This window comes from Amblyraja radiata, chromosome 2, assembly GCF_010909765.2.
Source record: "Amblyraja radiata isolate CabotCenter1 chromosome 2, sAmbRad1.1.pri, whole genome shotgun sequence".
Taxonomy (NCBI): domain Eukaryota; kingdom Metazoa; phylum Chordata; class Chondrichthyes; order Rajiformes; family Rajidae; genus Amblyraja; species Amblyraja radiata.
The window spans coordinates 94,985,028-95,006,975 of NC_045957.1; the positions used below are offsets into that span (position 1 = coordinate 94,985,028).

The window sequence follows — 21,948 nt, forward strand, 5'->3', positions numbered from 1 at the left end:
TCAAACATGTCTAGAATTTATATTTCCACATTTTCAGATTTATCTTAATCTTTTTATTTTTACTTGATGTTGAACACAAAGAGCTAAAGATAAAGGCACAATATACTACAATACTGGGCTAAAAATTAATAGGCAAGGATCAAAAAGGAGTGTTCAAACTCCATCATGGGAAGTATGGGATTTAAATTCAAGTTATACCTAGAATTTTAAAAGATTAATTGTTAGTAATGACGACTACAAAAATAGAACTGATTTGGCCCATGGCTGAAGATCAGGTAAGTGGTGTAGGGGCAAATATTAAAACTCCTACAGTTGCAGAGGCAAATGCCGGAGGGTAAGGGATTAGCAAACTGTGGAATCGTGGAGAGAATGACTAGATGGCGCCTACCTGCAGCTACATTTTGCGAACGGCACAAAGATAAACAGTAAGATACAGCATTTATGAACTCACCTGCATCAGGAAATCCACTGAAATCAACGGCATAAGTAGCGAGCTGCTAACGCATTTAAATGCATTAGTGCTATTGAGAACTCCCAATGTTAGCGCCGGTAAAGGAATCCACGGTCAGAAGGGATTCCCCAGTCTCGCGGAGGAGCGCAGGCACAGCAAGAACCTTACCTGTGAACACCCAGGAGGGCTCCATGGAGTCCGGAATCGAAGCCATCAGGCAGGACTACAGGTCAGACAGAAGCGGAGGGGACTTTGGCCCCCTCTCCCTCCTATCCTACTGGCCAATGTACAGTCACTAGAAAATAATGGAGGACTTAAGGGCAACGCTGCTTTATCAAAGGGAGTTGAGGGAATGCTCTGTATTCTATTTCACAGAGACATGGCTCACCCCCTGCTCCCCAGACTCAGCGGTCCAGCCTGAAGGGTTCTCCATCCACCATATGGACCGTACGCAGGCATCTGGGAAAGGGAGAGGAGAGGGAGTCTGCCTCATGGTCAACTCTGCGTGGTGCTCAGACGTGGCAGTCCTGTCCAAATCCTGCTCTCCACACCTCGAACATCTGGCGGTGAAGTGCCGCCCCTTCTACCTTCCAAGGGAATTCACTTCCAGTATCCTGACCGCGGTCTACATCCCACCCCAGGCAGACGTCCGTCTGGCACTGGAGGAGCTGCACGCCGTGGTCAACAAACACCAGACGTCTTACCCCGAGGCATTTACCACCGTAGCCGGGGACTTCAATAAGGCAAATCTAAAGAAATCACTCCCTAACTTCCACAAACATGCCTCCTGCTGTACCAGAGGACCAAACACCCTTGACCACTGCTACACCACCATCAAGGATGCCTATCCCTCTATCCCTCGCCCTCACTTCGGAAAATCCGACCATACCGCGGTGCTGCTTCTTCCTGCTTACAGGCAGCAATTGAAGAGCGCACCCCCAGAGGTGAGGTCGGTTCAGAGCTGGTCGGGGAGGGGGGGGGGCAGAGGAACAACTCCAGGACTGTTTGGAGTCTGTAGACTGGGCAATGTTCAGGGACTCGGCGACGGACTTGAACGAATACGCAACAGTCATTACAGACTTCATAAAGAAATGTGTGGAGGACTGCATCCCTACAAAAACCTTTCCGAGTGTTTCCCAATCAGAAACCTTGGATGAACTTTGAGATCCGCACTCTTCTGAAGACCAGACACCGGGCATTCATGTCTGATGGTACAGTGGTTTACAAGAAGTCCAGATACGACCTTGGTAAGGCCATCAAAAAGGCCAAAAGGGACTTCTGCTCCAAACTGGATGAGACAGATGTTCGGCAGCTGTGGCGGGGCCTGAATGCAATCACCTCCTACAAGGCGAAATCAGGAGGTAGCTCGAATGTCGGCGAAACATCACTCCCTGACGAGCTCAATGCGTTTTACGCACGCTTTGATAGGGAGAATACTGATGTGCCTTCTCGAGCCCCCATTCGCTGTGATTGTATTTCAGTCTCAGTCACAGAGGCCGACGCCAGAAAATCCTTCAGTGGTGAACCCTAAAAAAGCACCTGGACCTGATGGTATACCCGGTCGTGTTCTAAAAACCTGTGCGGACCAACTGGCTGGAGTTTTTACGGATATTTTCAACCTCTCTCTTCTGAGGTCTGAGGTTTCCACCTGCTTTAAAAGGGCATCAATTATACTGGTGCCCAAGAAGAGCAAGGTGACGTGCCTCAACGACTATCGACCTGTGGCACTAACGTGATGAAGTGCTTTGAGAGGTTGATCATGGCGCAAATCAACACCTACAAAAACCTCGACCCACTGCAGTTTGCTTACCGCCACAACAGATCAACGATCTCGCTGGCACTCCACTCCGCTCTGGACCACTTGGACAACAAAAACTCAATTGTCAGGCTGTTATTCATTGACTACAGCTCGGCATTTAATACAATCATCCCATCCAAGCTGGTTACCAAGCTCTCAGATCTGGTCTCTGCGCATCCCTCTGCAATTGGATCCTCGACTTCCTCATTCACAGACCACAGACTGTTCGTATTGGTGGAATTGTGTCAGCCTCAATAACAATCAGCACGGGAGCACCTCAAGGCTGCGTGCTCAGCCCCCTGCTGTACTCACTCTATACTCATGACTCCGTAGCCGGTCATAGTGCGAACTACATCATCAAGTTCGCAGACGACACCACTGTTGTGGGACATATCACTGATGGGGACGAGTCAGAGTATAGAAGATAGATCAACCGACTGACCAAATGGTGCCAGCACAATAACCTGGCCCTCAACACCAGCAAAACCAAGGAACTGATTGTGGACTTTGGAAGGGGTAGGATGGGGACCCACAGTCCTGTTTATATCAACGGGTCGATGGTGGAGAGGGTCAAGAGCTTCAAATTCCTGGGCGTACATATTTCTGAAGATCTCTCCTGGTCCGAGAACACTGATGCAATCATAAAGAAAGCACATCAACGCCTTTACTTCCTGAGAAGATTACGGAGAGTCGGTATGTCAAAGAGGACTCTCTCTAACTTCTATAGGTGCACAGTAGAGAGCACGCTGACCGGTTGCATCGTGGCTTGGTTCGGCAACTTGAGCGCCCAGGAACAGAAAGGACTACAAAAAGTAGTAAACACTGCCCAGTCCATCATCGGCTCTGAGCTCCCTACCATCGAGGCGATCTATCGCAGTCGCTGCCTCAAAAAGGTTGGCAGCATCATCAACGACCCACACCATCCTGGCCACACACTCATCTCCCTGCTACCTTCAGGTAGAAGATACAGGAGCTTGAAGACTGCAACGCCCAGGTTCAGAAAAAAGCTACTTCCCCACAGCCATCAGGCTATTAAACTCAACTGAAACAAATCTCTGAACATCAATTGTTTATTTGCACTTTATCTGTTTATTTATTCATGTGTGTATAAATTTATATAATGGTATATGGACACACTGATCTGTTCTCTATTCATGCCTACTATATTCTTTTGTGCTGAAGCAAAGCAAGAATTTCATTGTCCTATCTGGGACACATGACAATAAACTCTCTTGACTCTTGACTTGAGAATGGTCCCTGCGGAAAACACAAAAGAGTGGGGAGTAGTAGTGGAGATTCACCAGGTATTCCATGGATGAGAGAGTAGTCCTTTCAAAAAAAGCTAGACCGTTTGAGTTAGTATTCCTTGGAGTTTGGAAGAGGGGTGATATATTCAAACATACAGGATCCAAAGGGAGTTTGACAGGGAAGACATTGAGATGTTTCCACAAGGGGAAAGTCCTGCACAAGAGGACATAACTACAAAATAACGGGCAAGTCAATTAAAACACAATATGTAGAAATTAGAAGCTCTCTTGGGTAGGCTAAGTTGGTCACATGTTCAAAGTCAAAGTCAATTTTATTCGTCACATGCACCTGAAGGATGCATGTGAAATGAATTTGCCAGCAGCGATACACTTAAAAACACACACTACACAATAAGATTTAACACAAACATCCACCACTGCATTCTTCACTGTGGTGCCTCGGGCCTCCTTTGTTCCCCCGTGATCAGGGCCATGAACCATTCGTACTCGCTGCTACAGACGGCCTGATGTACAGGCCTTCTCATCGGGATGATCCAAACTCCGACATCGGGATGGTCGAACACACTCCGTGGCTTGTAGTGCCCGAATCGGCACTTTCCTACCGGAGACCGTGGCTTCAGGATGTTTAAGGCCGCAGGCCGGCGGTCGGAGCTCTTCTCCAGCGATCCTCGGCAGGGGATCCCAGACTCCAGATGGTAAGTCAAAGTCACCAGGCTAGCGATCGAAGCACTCCTCTCTGGCGACCCCCGGCAAGGGTTCCCCCACTCCGCAATAGAAAAACTACACACTGCGCCCGCTGCTGTAACTCTGGTCCTGACTCCTGGAAAGGCCGCTCCAATCCAAGCTGTTAAGCCGTGAGGGAGGCGACATGGAAATAGTCACCTCTCCGTCGAGGAGGCGACCAAAAGCGGTCGTTCCCCCCCCAACACAAGACATACTGAGAGACACTAAAACAAACATTTGGACACATTAAAAAAATATTTTAAAAAATGCAAAATAACGAACACGCTGCTGGCAAGGCAGCCGACTCGCAGCGCCCCCGCCGGCCTCTCATGTTCATTACCAGTCTCTCAAAACAAGTTATTCACGGGAAGGTAGGTACAAGAAACTGCAGATGCTAGTTTACAAAAAGAGAAATTTCTGGAGTAACTCAGTGGGTCAAGCAGCATCTCTAGGGAACATATTTTTCTCCTCCCCTCCCACCCCCACCTCATACCACCACCAAGAATAAAAAATACATACAAAACAAAAAATGTAAAAACTTTGTATATTCTTATCGTCTATACATTGAATGGATAGCAACAGAGATCCAGCAGTCATTGGAGGACCAAGTGCATGTGTTCAACAAAACAATCGCCTGGATTACATTTTCTCCCCTTTCTTGATCTCTCTCTATCACAGGGGCAGACTATCCACTGATAACTATAAACCCACCGACTCTCACAACTATCTAGACTACACATCCTCCCACCCTGCCTCTTGCAAAGACATCCTCTCCTTCCAATTTCTTTGTCTCCACTATGTGTGCTGCTGAGATGAGGCTTTCTATTCTTGGACATCAGAGATGTCTTCTTTCTTCAGTAAATGTGATTTCCCTCCACTATAGTGTATTGGTCCTGTGCCCACTGCACCCCGATATGGCCTTCTTTGCATTGGCGAGACCAAGTCTGGACTAGGCAACTGGTCCACTAAGGCCTACTGGATCTCTAGTTGCTAACCATTTTGACTTCCCTTCCTATTCCCACACTAACCTTACTGCTCCGGACCACCCCCATTGCCAGAGTGAGGCTACGCTGAAAATGGACGTAAAGCACCTCATATCCTGCCTATAGGTAGGCGTATTCACCTATCATTCGCCAGGTTTCTCTTCCAGCTTTCCCCCCTCTATTACAATGAGCCTGAAGGTTCTCACAATCAGAAATGTCATCCATCCACATTTTCCAGAGTTGCTGCCTGATCCACCAAGTTATTCCAGCACTGTCTATTTTTGTTCATAGGAAGTAATTACTTAAGACTGGGATCAGCAAACTACGGCCCACGGGCCGAATGCGTCCAATAACTCAAAATCAACCAGCCCTCAGGCGTTTTTTTTTCCCTTTCCTTCAAGTATCTGCCCGCAGTCGTTTTTTGTGGGTTTTTTTGCTCAACGCGCCCCAGAACCATTCCGGCCAGCAGGCGTATTTTTTTTCCATTCCTAGCAATCCTGTTTGCTGATACAAAGATATCGGAACCAATGTAACACCACGAACAGGGCAAAAGGTGGACCTAGAACAGTGAGTGCGGCAAAACAGCAGTGAGCGCGGCAAAACAGCAGTGAGCGCGGCAAAACTTCGATTGGCAGTGGAGGAAAGCGACTCTCTCTCTCCAATGGCTGCAAAACGCAGGAAGGTGCATGCTGAGTGCTGTCTTCCAAGACACTTGGACAGAAAAGTACTTCTTTATACAACAGTTCGGCATGCCCATATGCCTTATCTGCCACGCACGTGTTAGTGTCAACAAGGAGTTCAACATCAGGCGGCATTATGAAAACAAAACTCCCGAAATTCAGTTAAATCAGTGGGCAAGCAAGGAAGCATGAAGTTCATAACCTTCAATGGAGCCTGGCAAATCAAAGTTCAAGAAACAAAATGTAGAATCAGAAAGGAACACGCATGCTAGCTATGTAGTTTCTAAGTTTATAGCAGTCCTTCACTGACAGAGATTTTGTGAAAGAATGTTTATTGGCAGTTGTGGACATTGTGGCCCGAGAAAAATATTTCATTTTCAAATGTCAGTCTCTCTGCAAGAACAGTTGCATGACGAATAGAAGAAATGTCAGCGGATGTGAAAAACTGTTTAAAGGACTATTGCAAAGATTTCCAGTTCTTTTCAATAGCGCTCGATGAGAGTACAGATACTAAAGTCACCGTTCAGCTTGCAGTGTCTGTACGTGGAGTAAATTCAGCTGCCTAATCCACCAGGAAGCATTGTGCTAAGTCTTCAAATTTGAAGTATGTGATTAATGTCGTGGTAAGAGCAGTAAACCTGATATTGTCTCGGGGACTGAACCATCGTCAGTTTCAACAACTTTTGTCAGAAGCAGAGGCCCAGTATGGAGAGCTGTTCTACCTTCTGCGACGATCGGTGGCTCAGTCGAGGTGCAATGTTAGAAAGAATATATGCTTTGAGGGACAGAGAGGGGTGAGTCCGTAATGGCCGTCTCGCAAGCAACTTGTCGTGGCCCTTCTCTGTTTTTGTTTTGGTGTTTCTTCGTATGTTTTATGTGGGGGAGGGGGCGGGGAATAGGGGGAAACTTTTCTTGTCGTGTTGCAATCAGTCCCAACGCCGGAGTTGCGATCATCCGGACGAGAGGGTCTGAACATTGAGCCATCGTCACAGTGAGGAATGTTCATTCCACTGTAGTGGCTATTAATGTTAATTTGCAATCTTGATTCCACTGTTGTCGATGCTTATGTTAAATTGTGTTAAATGGTCGTGTTAAATTAAATCGTTGTTTTTGCACAATAAACGCAAAGTTGATCTTAAGATTCTTGAGGGTTGTTTCAATACCAGTGTCTCAAGCTAACTCCAATGTTCAGTAGACATAATATTTCTTAAATACATAAATATGTCAAGCTTTATTAACTATGGCAATAGATGTGGCCCTCCATCTGCTCACAGACCTGGGACCCGGCCCCTAGGCAGAACCGGGTTGCCGACCCCTGACCTAAGAGGAAAAGATTAAGTACATCTTCAAAGCCTCTTTGGAGAAATGCAACATCCCCACTAGTTAATGACTGCTCAAAGTAAAAGGAAAATTCAGGATGGTAGTGAGAACTGAGAACATGAGCACAGTGCAAACTTAAAACACTATTAGTTATAGTTTACCAACCTTCTTCGTTCTCTTGATAGACACTGATTGTTGATGGGAGGCAGGAATAATGCATGTTATACAAGTTCTCAGTGACGATTACTAAAATGACTTCTTCACGCAAGGATTTGAACAGCAAGTTTTAGTTATTTCAACATACTGATACAGGAACCACAAGTAGTGAAAACAGTTGATTTGAAAAAATAGCAGTGTTTCAAATATCAGATCCATATTGGTAGTTCATCTAAGTTATATTAAAATTAAAAATGTCTAAACTCATAACGTGAGTAAACATCTTGCACAATCACTGGTAAAAATTCCAACAACATTACAATTCGACAGATACATGCTTATATAATTTTAAAATTAATTAATTCAAATAAAGCACTGAAAATATGCCAGGACTGAAATAATAAATATGCATAAGGCTTGGAGGATCAAATAACCATATAACAATTACAGCACGGAAACAGGCTATCTCGGCCCTACAAGTCCGTGCAGAACACTTATTTTCCCCTAGTCCCATCTACCTGCACTCAGACCATAACCCTCCATTCCTTTCCCATCCATATACCTATCCAATTTATTTTTAAATGATAAAATCGAACCTGCCTCCACCACTTCCACTGGAAGCTCATTCCACACAGCTACCACTCTGAGTAAAGAAGTTCCCCCTCATGTTACCCTTAAACTTCTCCCTTAATTCTCAAGTCATGTCCTCTTGTTTGAATCTTCCCTACTCTCAATGGGAAAAGCTTATCCACGTCAACTCTGTCTATCCCTCTCATCATTTTAAACACCTCTATCAAGTCCCCCCCTTAACCTTCTGTGCTCCAAAGAATAAAGACCTAACTTATTCAACCTTTCTCTGTAACTTAGTTGCTGAAACCCAGGCAACATTCTAGTAAATCTCCTCTGTACTCTCTCTATTTTGTTGACATCCTTCCTATAATTGGGCGACCAAAATTGTACACCATGCTCCAGAATTGGTCTCACCAATGCCTTGTACAATTTTAACATTACATCCCAACTTCTATACTCAATGCTCTGATTTATAAAGGCTAGCATACCAAAAGCTTTCTTTACCACCCTATCTACATGAGATTCCACCTTCAGGGAACTATGCACAGTTATTCCTAGATCCCTCTGTTCAACTGCATTCCTCAATTCGCTACCATCTACATCCTATTTTGATTTGTCCTGCCAAGATGTAGCACCTCACACTTATCAGCATTAAACTCCGTCTGCCATCTTTCAGCCCATTCTTCCAAATGGCCTAAATCTCTCTCTAGACTTTGGAAATCTACTTCATTATCCACAACACCACCTATCTTAGTATAATCTGCATACTTACTAATCCAATTTACCACACCATCATCCAGATCATTGATGTACATGACAAACAACAGTGGACCCAACACAGATCCCTGAGGCACCCCACTATTCACCGGCCTCCAACCTGACAAACAGCCATCCACCATTACTATCTGGCATCTCCCATTCAGCCACTGTTGAATCCATCTTGCTATTCCTGCATTAATACCCAACAATTGAACCTTCTTAACCAACCTTCCATGAGGAACCTTGTCAAAGGCCTTACTAAAGTCCATATAGACAACATCCACTGCTTTACCCTCATCAATTTCCCTAGTAACCTCTTCAAAAAATTCAAGAAGATTAGTCAAACATGACCTTCCAGGCACAAATCCATGTAGACTGTTCCTAATCAGACCCTGTTTATCCAGATGCTTATATATATAATCTCTAAGTATCCTTTCCATTAATTTGCCCACCACTGAAGTCAAACTAACAGGTCTATAATTGCTAGGTTTACTCTTAGAACCCTTTTTAAACAATGGAACAACATGCGCAGTACGCCAATCCTCCGGCACTATTCCCGTTTCTAATGACATTTGAAATATTTCTGTCATAGCCCCTGCTATTTCTACACTAACTTCCCTCAATGTCCGAGGGAATATCCTGTCAGGACCTGGAGACTTATCCACATTTATATTTTTCAAAAGTGTCAGTACTTCTTTTTCTTTGAATCTCATAGTTTCCATAGCTACTCTACTTGTTTTCCTTACCTCACATAATTCAATATCCTTCTCCTTGGTGAATACCGAAGAAAAGAAATTGTTCAATATCTCCCCCGTCTCTTTTGTCTCTGCAGATAGCTGTCCACTCTGTTTCTCTAATGGACCAATTTTATCTCTCGTTATCCTTGTGCTATTAATATATCTGTAGAAACCCTTTGGATTTACTTTCACCTTGCCAAAGCAACCTCATATCTTCTTTTAGGTTTTCTAATTTCTTTCTTAAGATTCTTTTTACTCCTCAAGCACCTCATCTACTCCATGCTGCCTATAATTATTGTAGATCTCTCTCTTTTTCCAAACCAAGTGTCCAATTTCCCTTGAAAACCATGGCTCTTTCCAATTTTTACTATTTCCTTTCAACCGAACAGGGACATAAACATTCTGTACTCTTAAAACTGCTGTGTTTACAATGATAAGAAAAGTAGCACCAACAAGCACCAAGCCATTCAGGGAAAAAAAGACAAACCTTTCAATCAAATCAGCTGAGTGAAAGCCATTTACTGAACAAAGCTGCTGTGTGGTTTTATTCTGGGTAGTGCAAAAATCCCCCAAATGGTTTCACATGTGCTTAAATATTGCAGTTGACACAGCTTAGTCCTGATTTGCATGTCAGCAAAGGTATTAGGCACTTGTTCCACTAGTTGCATACAATGAAAACAACTCTAGATATATGCTAATTCTTTACAAGCCCAAATTGCAATGTTGTCATCTCTAACTGCCCCCCTCTCCACTGCTCTCTCCTTTCTCCCACCCCCCCCCCCCTTGACCCCCTCCCTTGTGCCCCACCTGAACTCTCACCCATTTCTCCCCTACATTCCTTTCTCGTGCTTCACAATTTGCAACTCTTCAATCATTTTGCCCCACACCTGTTTTAATCCATGTATTTTGTTCCATCTGCCTATCAAAAAACTTTTGCCTGTCTTCACCGATTACCTGCTACGTCTTGTCCCGATTCGCTTCTTTCCCATATTCCGCTCCCCCACCCACAATCAGCCTGAAGGATCCCAAAACGTCATCTATCCTTGTTCTCCAGTGATGTTGCCTGACCCACTGAGTTACTTCAGCATTTTGTGTCTATCTTCAGTTTAAACCAGCATCTCCGGTTCCTTCCTACACAAATGAATTTGTAGGTTTGAAACAATATATTTAATAGTCATTACAATAATTGCATCAATGATTAGTACTATTTTGAAATCAGCATAAGTACTGTTTGCTCTTTCGATGAGCTTGCTAATTGGTGGTGTTGGAACAAGCATGCAAACAACTGGAATACTCTGCAGATTGGCAATGCCTTTGCTGACAGATGATAAAGTTGTAATCTAAAGTAGGTTCCACCAGAACCTTTAAAAAAACTATTAAAAAAAAGCAGGAGTGCAAAAGAGCAAAACCGTTATTAAAAATAAAAGAGCTTTTGGGAAACAAGAGGGAGTTTGTAAAGAGAAAAATTCTGATAGAAGTGAGGTCGACCGATTGACCAAATGGTGCCAGCACAATAACCTGGCTCTCAACACCAGCAAATGTGCCCAATTCTGCAAGAAAAGGTCCCGAGGAGGGTACAGATTTACTAGAATGGTATGAGGGGGGTATAAGATTTCAGTTACTTTTAATTTGAAGATATAGCATGGAAACAGGCCCTTCAACCCACCAAGTCCACACCAACCAATGATCCCCTGCACACTAGTTCTATCCTACAGAGTAGGGACGATTTACAGTAGCTAATTAACCTGCAAACCTGCACCTCTTTGGAATATGGGAGAATGTACAAACTCCATACAGACCGCACCCATAGACAGGATCAAACCCGGGTTGTGGTGCTGTAAGGCAGCAATTTTACTTCGGAGTCACGTGAGTGATTCCGTGAAGAACCCGCTCAGCACGCATGCGCGGCATTACGTCCAGCAGAGCAACAGCGGGAGTCAGGCGCTCCCGCTATGGAGGTGAAAGAAGCTGACGTCGGGTTTTCTTTCACAGGGAGCCTTCTGCTGTCCGGCAGAGAAGAAAGGCTCTAGAACAAACCTGTCTCCCGCTCGACTCCACGGAGGAGCGTTCCATCTGGGGGGGGCAGCAACAGAACAGACCTGTTCCCCGCTCGACTCCACGGAGGAGCGTTCCATCTGGGGGGCAGCATCAAGGCGGTAGGATCATTTACCCGGCGCTCCGCTATCCCGACACCGTGTCGAGCCCAGCCCGCTAGCGCCTAAGAAGCGGGCAGGAAGTACCGCCATGGAAGAAGTGTCCGACCGGTGGCTCCGACTTATCGGACGGGACGTCTTTCCACCCGCACGGGGGGAAAGACAGCCGCCTGAAAAGACCTGCCCTCCGCTCGACTCCACGGAGGAGCGTTTCATCTCGCGGGGGCAGCAACAAGGCGGTAGGACCGCTTACCGGGCGGTCCGCTATACCCCGACACCGCGCCGAGCCCGCTAGCGCCTGAGCAGCGGGCTGGAAGTACCGCCATGGAAGAGGTGTCCGGCCAGTGGCTCCGACTTATCGGACGGGACGTCTTTCCACCCGCACGGGAGGAAAGACAGCCGCCTGAAAAGACCTGCCCCCCGCTCGACTCCACGGAGGAGCGTTTCATCTCGCGGGGGCCGCAACAAGGCGGTAGGACCGCTTACTGGGCGGTCCGCTATACCCCGACACCGCGCCGAGCCCGCTAGCGCCTGAGCAGCGGGCTGGAAGTAAAGCCATGGAAGAGGCGTCCGGCCGGTGGCTCCGACTTATCGGACGGGGACGTCTCTCCACCCAGGTGGGGGAGAGACAGCCGCCTGAGCCGCATGGAGCGGCTCTTGGAGCAGGAGCTCCAGTGAGGTGCACCCCAGGAGGGGCGCTCTCGCAGAGGGGGGTCGGGCACTCCCTCCACAGTGCCTTGTGCACTGTCCATTGCTTCCTCCTTTCCAGAGGATAGCTTTGGTGACCAGGACTGGGCTGGTCAAGAACAGGGGCAATGGCTGAAGATCTCGGGAGTATGCAAGGGGTGCAGGAACAGGAAGAGCTGCTAGGTGTGGTGGACAGCTACGTGGAAACCCCACGTACAGGAGGCCGTTAAAAGCCTGACGTCAGCCATCACATCGTTTCTCCTCGTTCCATGGACAAATACGGAGATGACCACAACCTTCGTAAACAAGTCATAAGGCCTGCCATAAATCCTACATTGCGGGGTTGTGCATACCCCAGCCACTGAGCCAGACCCACTGCTCTTTGGCAAAAACCTCACAAAGCATATGAAGGACATGCAAGAGGTTTTACAAAACTTTCGGCTCATGAGGGCAGGGCCGGGACGAGCAAACCAAAAACAGTAATTCCTACGCAGCAGCACCCCATCGCGTCCATCAGTCAACGTCTACCATATCGGACTGATGAAAGCTCGGGGTCCGCATTCTATCCCCGAGTCTTCTTTAGACCAGGGCCCAGAGCGGACCCCATGGAAAATGTGCCACCCCACAACGTCACTGCCACGTCAGACGACGTGCAACACTCGTTGGACCGGCAGGAAACAGAAGAATACCCATAACCATGGAGGTAGGTGGGTCTGGCTCCTACCAGTATATAGAGTAATACTAACACATGGGAGTCTATCACGAGTGATCAGTATATACTCAATGGCATTAGTGAATACAAATACAGTTCATTCTAGAAAAATTGCCACCAGGTCAACATTCACCCCAGAGGGTATTTTTCCCCTCTCCGTTAAAGAAACAAGAGGGACAAGCTGAACTGGTGAGAATAATTACAAAGGGTATCATGGGAAAACCTGAACCCTTGCAATTCGTATCAAATATATTCACTAAACCCAAAAAAGATGGTGGATGTCGCATCATCATTGATTTAACTTCACTAAATATGTTTGTTAAGTATATACATTTCAAAATGGAACCGGTTGTTACTGCCAAACAACTAAATTCCAAAGAATACTTCATGGCAAGCATTTATCTTAAAGATGTTTACTATTTAGTACCATTCACAAGGATCATCGCAGATTTACCTGGATGGGGCAGCTATAGCAGTTTAAAGCGTTACCCAATGGGTTCACATCAGCCAAGAGTGTCACCAAGACACTAAAACCAGCTCTGGCAATATTCAGAAGACAAAAACATATTGTCATGGCATATCTTGATGATATCCTAAATGGTAGGCAAGACCATGAAATTGACTATGTTAGCTGTTTAGCTACCAAACATTTATTCGAAACCATGGGGTTGTCTTACATCCAGATAAATCTAAGTTGAAGCCGTCCACTATCATGGACTACTTGGGCTTCGCAATTAATTCAGTCTACGTGACTGTAACATTGCCAAGAGACAAAATAGTTGAATTGGCACAATCATGCAAAAATTTAATGGTCAACAAACTACCAACTACTCGACAAGTAACAGAGTAGTTGGGAAAATGGTAGCAGCATTTCCGGCTACATAATTCGGACCTTTGTACCAAAAACGACATACAGGTCATTATGATCATTTCATGAAGTTACCCACTGAAGTAATATCAGAACTACAGTGGTGGGCAAAAAACGTTTGACATAGTTTTCAGCCTATTATCATCACTAACCCTACGTCAGTTATCCAAACAGATGACAGTGCTCAAGGCTGGGGAGCAACTAACTCTATATCCAGCACAAGTAGTAGATGGACTAACCCAGAATCATCGTTACCACTTACACTTATAATTGCGGAGGAGGCGATGTCCTGAACGGCTGCCTGTCCTGCAGCTGTCCGTTTTTTCCCCTTCTTTTTTATTATTTTTAGTTCGTTAAGTGTACAGTCAGGGGGTCTAAATCTTTTATGTGTGGGGGGTAAGGGGGAAACTGCTTTTCTAAGTCCCTACCTGGTCGGAGGGGTTGCCTTCCTCCGAGCAGCGTCTTCGACCTGTCCTCGCGGCCTACCAGCGGGTCCTGGAGCGACGTTTCCCTGAGGGGACCTGGCCAGAACATCGGCGTTGGCGGCGGCGCAGAACGTCGGCGGCGGCGGCGCAGAACATCGGCTTTGGCGGCAGTGCAGCGCTGGAGCGCTATTGCGGAGCGGGCGATGCCTTTCCTGGGTCGCCGCGCTGGGACTCCAGTATGCTTGGTACCGCTGAGGAAAACATCGTGGAGCCGCGGTTCTGCGGAGCGGCCAGCTGCGACGTTGAACTTACATCTCGCCGAGATCACCAGTGTGCGGAGCTCCGTCTGGCGTGGTCTGTTGGCTTGGAAGCCGCAGGCTCCGGTGGGAAGGCGGCCGTTCCTGGCACCCCAAGCCGCTGGGGGTTCTCCCGACGCCGGAGTACCATCACCCGGCGAGAACATCGGGCGCCGTGGCGGCGACTGTGGAGGCCTCAATAGGCCCGACTATGGGTGGACAAGAGGATGGGGACTGGACTTTGTGCCTTCCCCCACAGTGGGAATCACTGTGGGGGGATGTTTTGGTGTTGAATTTCTTTATGAATACTGTGTTGTATTTTTATTAGTATGCTGCAAGGACATCAGAATTTCCCCTGAATAAGGGGATTAATAAAGTAATCAATCAATCAATCAATCATTAATTATCTAGAGATGTTGGGTGACTTTTATGGTTTAAAAGCATATGCATAAATATGCATCACTTGCATGTACGGTTATAAATAGATAATACTACGGTGGTGGCCTACATTAACCATATGGGCGGCATAAAATCGGTATCATGCGACAAGTTGGTCAACACAATTTGGCAATGGTGTGTCCAAAGACATATTTGGCTATCAGTAACTTACCTGCCAGGTAAGCTAAATACAGTGGCAGACACCAGGTCACGTAAATTTAATGACAACATCGAATAGATGTTAAAAAACCCCCAAAAATTTTTCACAAAAGTTATCAATCAATATGGCACGCCAGATATCGATTTATTTGCATCAAGGCTAAATCACCAGGTACCTATGTATGTCGCTTGGGAACCAGACCCTGAGGCAGCAGCGGTAGATGCGTTCGCGCTGGGTTGGGGAGATTCTTCTTCTATGCATTTCCTCCCTTCTGCCTCATCAGTCGGGGACTACGCACAGTACAAATGGACTCTGTTTCAGGTATTTTGATAGTACCCGACTGGCCTACACAGCCATGGTTCCCAATACTCCATGACATGGTTGTTGAAACTCCGATGGTATTCCCCAGTGACCCAGAGTTATTAACACCCAGTGTCAGGCACAAGCCACCCGTGCCATGAAAAAATCAAACTCCTGGGTTGCAGATTCTGCACAAACCACTTCTGGGACTGGGATTATCATAACAAATCGTCGACACCATGTCAGCATCCCTCCGAACATCCACTAAAAAACAGCACTTGTCCAGCATCAAAAAATGGGAGAAGTACTGCTTGGATACAGGGACCACCTACTCAACCGCTACAGTTACCAACGTACTGGAATTCCTGGCGAACCTTCACCACGATGAAGGACTCAGCTACAGAGCCATCAACACAGCTAGAATTGCCCTGCCTGTCTATTTAAAACCAGCTCCAGGACAACAGGCCATGGGGTCCCACCAGCTCCAGGACAACAGGCCATGGTGGTTAAACTAATGAAGGGTATTTACAACTCTAACCCCCTAGACCAAGGTACACCGATATATGGGATGTCAGTGTGGTCCTGACATACCTCAGGGGATGGCCACCAGCCGGATCCCTCAACCTGGAACCATCTATGCTCAAAACACTAATGTTGATGGCACTTGTATCTGCACAGAGGGTCCAGTCACTACACCTATTGCGACTGGACACCATGCTCACAGCTCCAGACCAGATCTCTGTCGTTATCCAGGGAATGATCAAACAGAGCAGACCAGGAACACCTAATCCAGTCGTGGAATTCCGGGTTTACCCGACAGAAACACGGTTATGTGCCATGACCCTACTATCCTACATAGACACAACCAAAATACTTGAGGGAGATGAAAAGCCTTGTGGGTCAGTCATAAAAAACCTTATGGTCGGGTGACGGGCCATTTCGAGATGGCTCAAGCAGGTGCTAAAAGCTGTTGGGATAAAAACTAACATGTACAAATTTCATTCCACCAGGGCAGCATCCACGCCGACGCCTAAAAGAATGGACGTGCCTATAAACCACATCCTGGCTACAGCAGGATGGTGGGGGGGTAGACCGTTCAGAAATTTTATAATAAGCCGGTGGCAAAACCTGTTTTATTTGCAGGAAAGATTTTACAGACTGCAAATATTTAATTTAAGCCCAGGGGAGCAATTTAATTTCTTTGTTGTTATTGTTAAAAAATACCATTGTGTTTTTCTACAAACAGATTCATTGGTTGGTACGATAACACACTTCCTCCCTCAAAGACTTCGGCAGTGATCTAGTAATAACTGTTACACGGTTTGAAATCACAGAGCTTTGAAATCTTCACGGAATCACTCACGTGACTCCGAAGTAAAATAGTAAGATTAAACGAGAACTTACCAGTTTGAAGTTTGATCTGTATTTTATGAGGAGTTACGATGAGGGATTACGTGCCCTCCGCTCCCACCCTCAATAATATGGGTCAAATTCATAAACTGATGTCTCTTTGTCTTTACTATGTTTACTTCAATAACTGTGTCTATCTGTGCTTCCACACCGCTGCTTTGAAGTATGCCGCGCATGCATGCTGAGCGGGTTCTTCACGTAATCCCTCATCGTAACTCCTCATAAAATACAGATCAAACTTCAAACTGGTAAGTTCTCGTTTAATCTTACTATTCTACCACTGTGCCTCTGTGCTGCCCAGCGAAGATCACCAGGCATTCAGAATGCACTACTGAAAGATTTAAATGCAAATTTAATTTAAAAAACAAAATCAATAAATATGCAAAGATAAAAACATTCACACAATTCTGGAGAAAATGGCAAGCTAGACTGAATGGGGCGTTTTAGAGAGAGAGAAAAAACAAAATGCTGAAGGAACACGTCAGGTCAGACAGCAACTGTGGACAGATAATGTTTCAGGTCAGGAACCTTCTGATTTATTGTAGTTGCGGGGAAAAAGCTGGAAAGGAGATCCAGCTTTCTACCCCCTTCTTCTATCAGTCTGAAGGAGGATCCCAACCCGAAACATTGTTTGTCCATTCCCTCCGCAGATGCTCCCTGACCTACCGAGTTCCTCCAACACTTTGTATTTTACTCAAGATTCTAGCACCTACATTTCTACAAGGAGTAACCAAGACTGACTAGGCTTAATAGCAGCCATGTACTATAATGATTTGGCACACGATAGTGGAGTTCGAGAGGCTTTTTAATCAACACAAACACGCAGGGGAAAGAATGGATATATATCACACGAGGAAGGGATTAGTTTCATCTGGCGTCATGTTCCGGCATAGACATCGTAGCCCATTTCTGTTCGGTTCCTGTGCTGACTGTTTTGAGTTCTATGACAATAGAAACATAGAAACATAGAAAATAGGTGCAGGAGTAGGCCATTCGGCCCTTCGAGCCTGCACCGCCATTCAATATGATCATGGCTGATCATCCAACTCAGTATCCTGTACCTGCCTTCTCTCCATACCCCCTGATCCCTTTAGCCACAAGGGCCACATCTAACTCCCTCTTAAATATAGCCAACGAACTGGCCTCAACTACCTTCTGTGGCAGAGAATTCCAGAGATTCACCACTCTCTGTGTGAAAAATGTTTTCCACATCTCGGTCCTAAAAGATTTCCCCCTTATCCTTAAACTGTGACCCCTTGTTCTGGACTTCCCCAACATCGGAAACAAACTTCCTGCATCTAGCCTGTCCAACCCCTTAAGAATTTTGTAAATTTCTATAAGATCCCCCCTCAATCTTCTAAATTCTAGCGAGTACAAACCGAGTCTATCCAGTCTTTCTTCATATGAAAGTCCTGACATCCCAGGAATCAGTCTGGTGAACCTTCTCTGTACTCCCTCTATGGCAAGAATGTCTTTCCTCAGAATTGGAGACCAAAACTGTACGCAATACTCCAGGTGTGGTCTCACCAAGACCCTGTACAACTGCAGTAGAACCTCCCTGCTCCTATACTCAAATCGTTTTGCTATGAATGCTAACATGCCATTCGCCTTCTTCACTGCCTGCTGCACCTGCATGCCTACTTTTAACGACTGGTGTACCATGACACCCAGGTCTCGTTGCATCTCCCCCTTATCGGCCACCATTCAGATAATAGTCTACTTTCCTGTTTTTGCCACCAAAGTGGATAACCTCACATTTATCCACATTATACTGCATCTGCCATGCATTTGCCCACTCACCCAGCCTATCCAAGTCACCTTGCAGCCTCCTAGCATCCTCCTCACAGCTAACACTGTCCCCCAGCTTCGTGTCATCCGCAAACTTGGAGATGTTGCATTCAATTCCCTCGTCCAAATCATTAATATATATCGTAAATAGCTGGGGTCCCAGCACTGAGCCTTGCGGTACCCCACTAGTCACTGCCTGCCATTGTGAAAAGGACCCGTTTACTCCTACTCTTTGCTTCCTGTCTGCCAGCCAGTTCTCTATCCACATCAATACTGAACCCCCAATACCGTGTGCTTTAAGTTTGTATACTAATCTCTTATGTGGGACCTTGTCGAAAGCCTCTCTTATGTGGGACCTCGTCGAAAGCCAATTGTTGCATCTAACCCGGTTGCTTTAGAAAATGCTGCAAGAAAAGGAGTGATTCAGATTTTCAGTATCTGCAGCTTTTTGACTTTAATAAGACAGAAATCTTGACCATTTACTTACGTCCTGAAACGGCGGATGTAAAAAGTGTGGCTGGACACACTTATGTTTTTACATAAAACCCTATTTCTACAAGAGCCTGCAGAGTATCTTCATTGAAGCTACAACTGCTGATGGTAGTAGCATAATGAATTCTGAAGTGTATAGACACATCATATTTGCTCAAGTTCAAACAAATGCCTCAACTGATTGGCCAGTGGTTCATTCTACAGTAAGACAATTATCCCAAACATACTAAAGCAACAAATGAGTTTTCAGAGCTAAAAAATGGTCAATTCTTGAGTTGCCGTCAATCATCCGATCTGAACCCAATTGAGCATGATATGCTGAAGAGAAAACTCAAGGGGACTAGCCCTCAAAACAAGCATAAACTAAAGATGGCTGCAATACAGGCCTGGCAGAGCATCATCAGAGAAGACACCCAGCAACTGGTGATGTCCATGAATCGCAGACTTCAAGCAGTCATTGCATGCAAAGGATATGCAACAAAATACTAAACATGATTACTTTCATTTACTGCTGTGGGGAACTATGTATAAACACTGCTGTAATTTCTACATGGTCAAACCAACATGTATGAAAATGGCCTTTAGACAATGCACTTTAACGACATGTGATTTTTGTTCCATTACAAATCTCAAATTGTGGAGTACAGAGGCAAATAAATAAATAATGGGTCTTTGTCCCACACATTATGGAGGGTACTGTATATTAGATATAGATTTTTTACTTTATTAACCCAAAGGGTTGTAAGTATATGGGATGAGCTCCCAGAAAAGGTAGTGGAGGCAGGTACTATTACAATGTTTAAAAAACATTTGGACAGATACATGGATAGGATAGGTTTGGAGGCATGTGAGACTAGTGTAGTTGGGGCATGTTGGTCGGTGTGGGCAAGTTTGGCTGTAGGGCTTTTTTCCACGCTGTATGACTGGATTTTACTAGCATTAATAATGAATTATTCATGTGCAACAATAACACTGCAATTTTCAATATAATGTTAACAGCATCATCGTTAAAGGTTTAGAGATTTCAAATGAAACGTAGCATACATTATAAAGGTGCACAGTCAGCTTCATCATCATATTGATCACAATAGTTGGAAATATCTCAAAATATAATTTGCTTTCGAGGTCAGTTAATGCAATTCTATAGGATTATTGATTTACTGTGCAGTGAATTTGTTCATAGATTTCAACATTAAATAGCTTAACTTCTCAGCTGTCTCAAAATGTAGTATCACATTAGTCTATAATGAAAAAAGCAGCAACAGATCATTTGGCTCCTTGAGCCTGCTCTGCCACTCCATTCAATCTTGACTGATCATCTTTCTTAATCCATGTTCCCTTTTCTCCTCATGCAGCAAGAGGCATTTTGGCATTTCAAAACCAATCTATATTTAGTGTAGAGAATAGCATATTCGTCACCATTCAGGTGTGAAACATTCTCATCTCAGTCTTTAATGCCTTTCGCTACAATTTGAGAACGTGATCCCTCATTTTATTCCTCCCTAATCAGGGGAAAAAATTCCCTGCAGCCTATCAAACCCTGTCAGTCTTTTGGTGGTTTCAAGAGATTTCCTCTTATTTATTTATCTGAACTCTTACCTACCAGAAACCTGGTTGACCCAATCTTTCCTTCTACAAAAGTTCAACCATCCCAGCAATTAGCCTTAAGACTTTTTTTTTGCACTCCCTCCAGCATAGGTATACAATTTCTTACACAAGGAATTCAAGACTATGCAATACCCCTGATGTGGTCTCACCAGGGTCTGTATAATTATAGCAAGACATTCTTGCTTTTCTACTCAAAGTCTCTTGCAATGAAGGCCAAATACCATTTGCCACCTTAATTGCTTGCTCTAGCTGCATGCTTGCTTTTAGCGAGTTATGTACAAGGACACCCAGATCCCTTTTTATATCAATGTTTCTCAATCTATCGCTATTACTCTGCCTTTATTTTCCTACTAAAGTGAACAAATTCACATTTGTCACAATATAATGCATCTGCCATATATTTGAATATACTTACCGAAATCACTCTAAAACCTCTTGGCATCACCCTTCAATTCACAAACCCACCTAGTTTCTTGCCATCAACAAATTGATAACAATTACATTTGTTTCCTTTATTCAAATTACTGAATTTATATTATGAATAGCTGAGGTACTAAACACTGATCACTGTGACACTCCATCAGTCTTCCACTCTGAAAATGATTTATTCCCTCTATTTTCTACTACATCCTCAAAGGATTCCAGTTGGTTTAACAAACTATTCTCTTTCCAGGAATTCTTACTCTCTAATCTCATTGCAAATTTCCAAGTGCCCTGTTATAAAGGATGCAATAAAAGACAAAGGCATATTATATACCATTGGCATCAAGCCAAGCTCACCATTGGACTCCAATTTCCTTCTCCCTTCTCTCTTTTAAATTGCCTACTGTAGTGGCCTGGTCGAGGTCAGGAAAAGACCGGACACCAGGCGGATTCTAAAGAAGCTTTTTAATGGTAGCAGTACGAGAACACACACACGACACCCTGATCTCCGCCCCTGGGGAGTCGTCAGGAAACCCCGTATCTCCGCCCCTGGGGAGTCGTCAGGAAACCCCGTATCTCCGCCCCTGGGGAGTCGTCAGGAAACCCCGTGGCAGACCAATGCCCCTGTCCCTCAATCGGCGAGGGGGATGATCCAAGGAGTGGCCTACCCCACAGGGACCGCCACAGGACCCCCCCCAAGTACCCGAGGTACGAAACGGACAGGAGGGCGTACACGGCGGCCA

General features: G+C 45.3%; 1 protein-coding gene across 1 annotated transcript in view; it reads right to left on the reverse strand.

Annotated features, from left to right (window-relative positions):
- Positions 1–21,603, reverse strand: part of vopp1 (VOPP1 WW domain binding protein) — a 42,447-nt gene extending 20,844 nt beyond the window's left edge. The window contains exon 1 of the mRNA XM_033050548.1: positions 21,563–21,603. Coding sequence (XP_032906439.1) covers positions 21,563–21,565 — 3 coding nt within the window. The 5' untranslated portion in view covers positions 21,566–21,603. The remainder of the gene's footprint in view (positions 1–21,562) is intronic.
- Between the last annotated feature and the right edge of the window lie 345 nt (positions 21,604–21,948).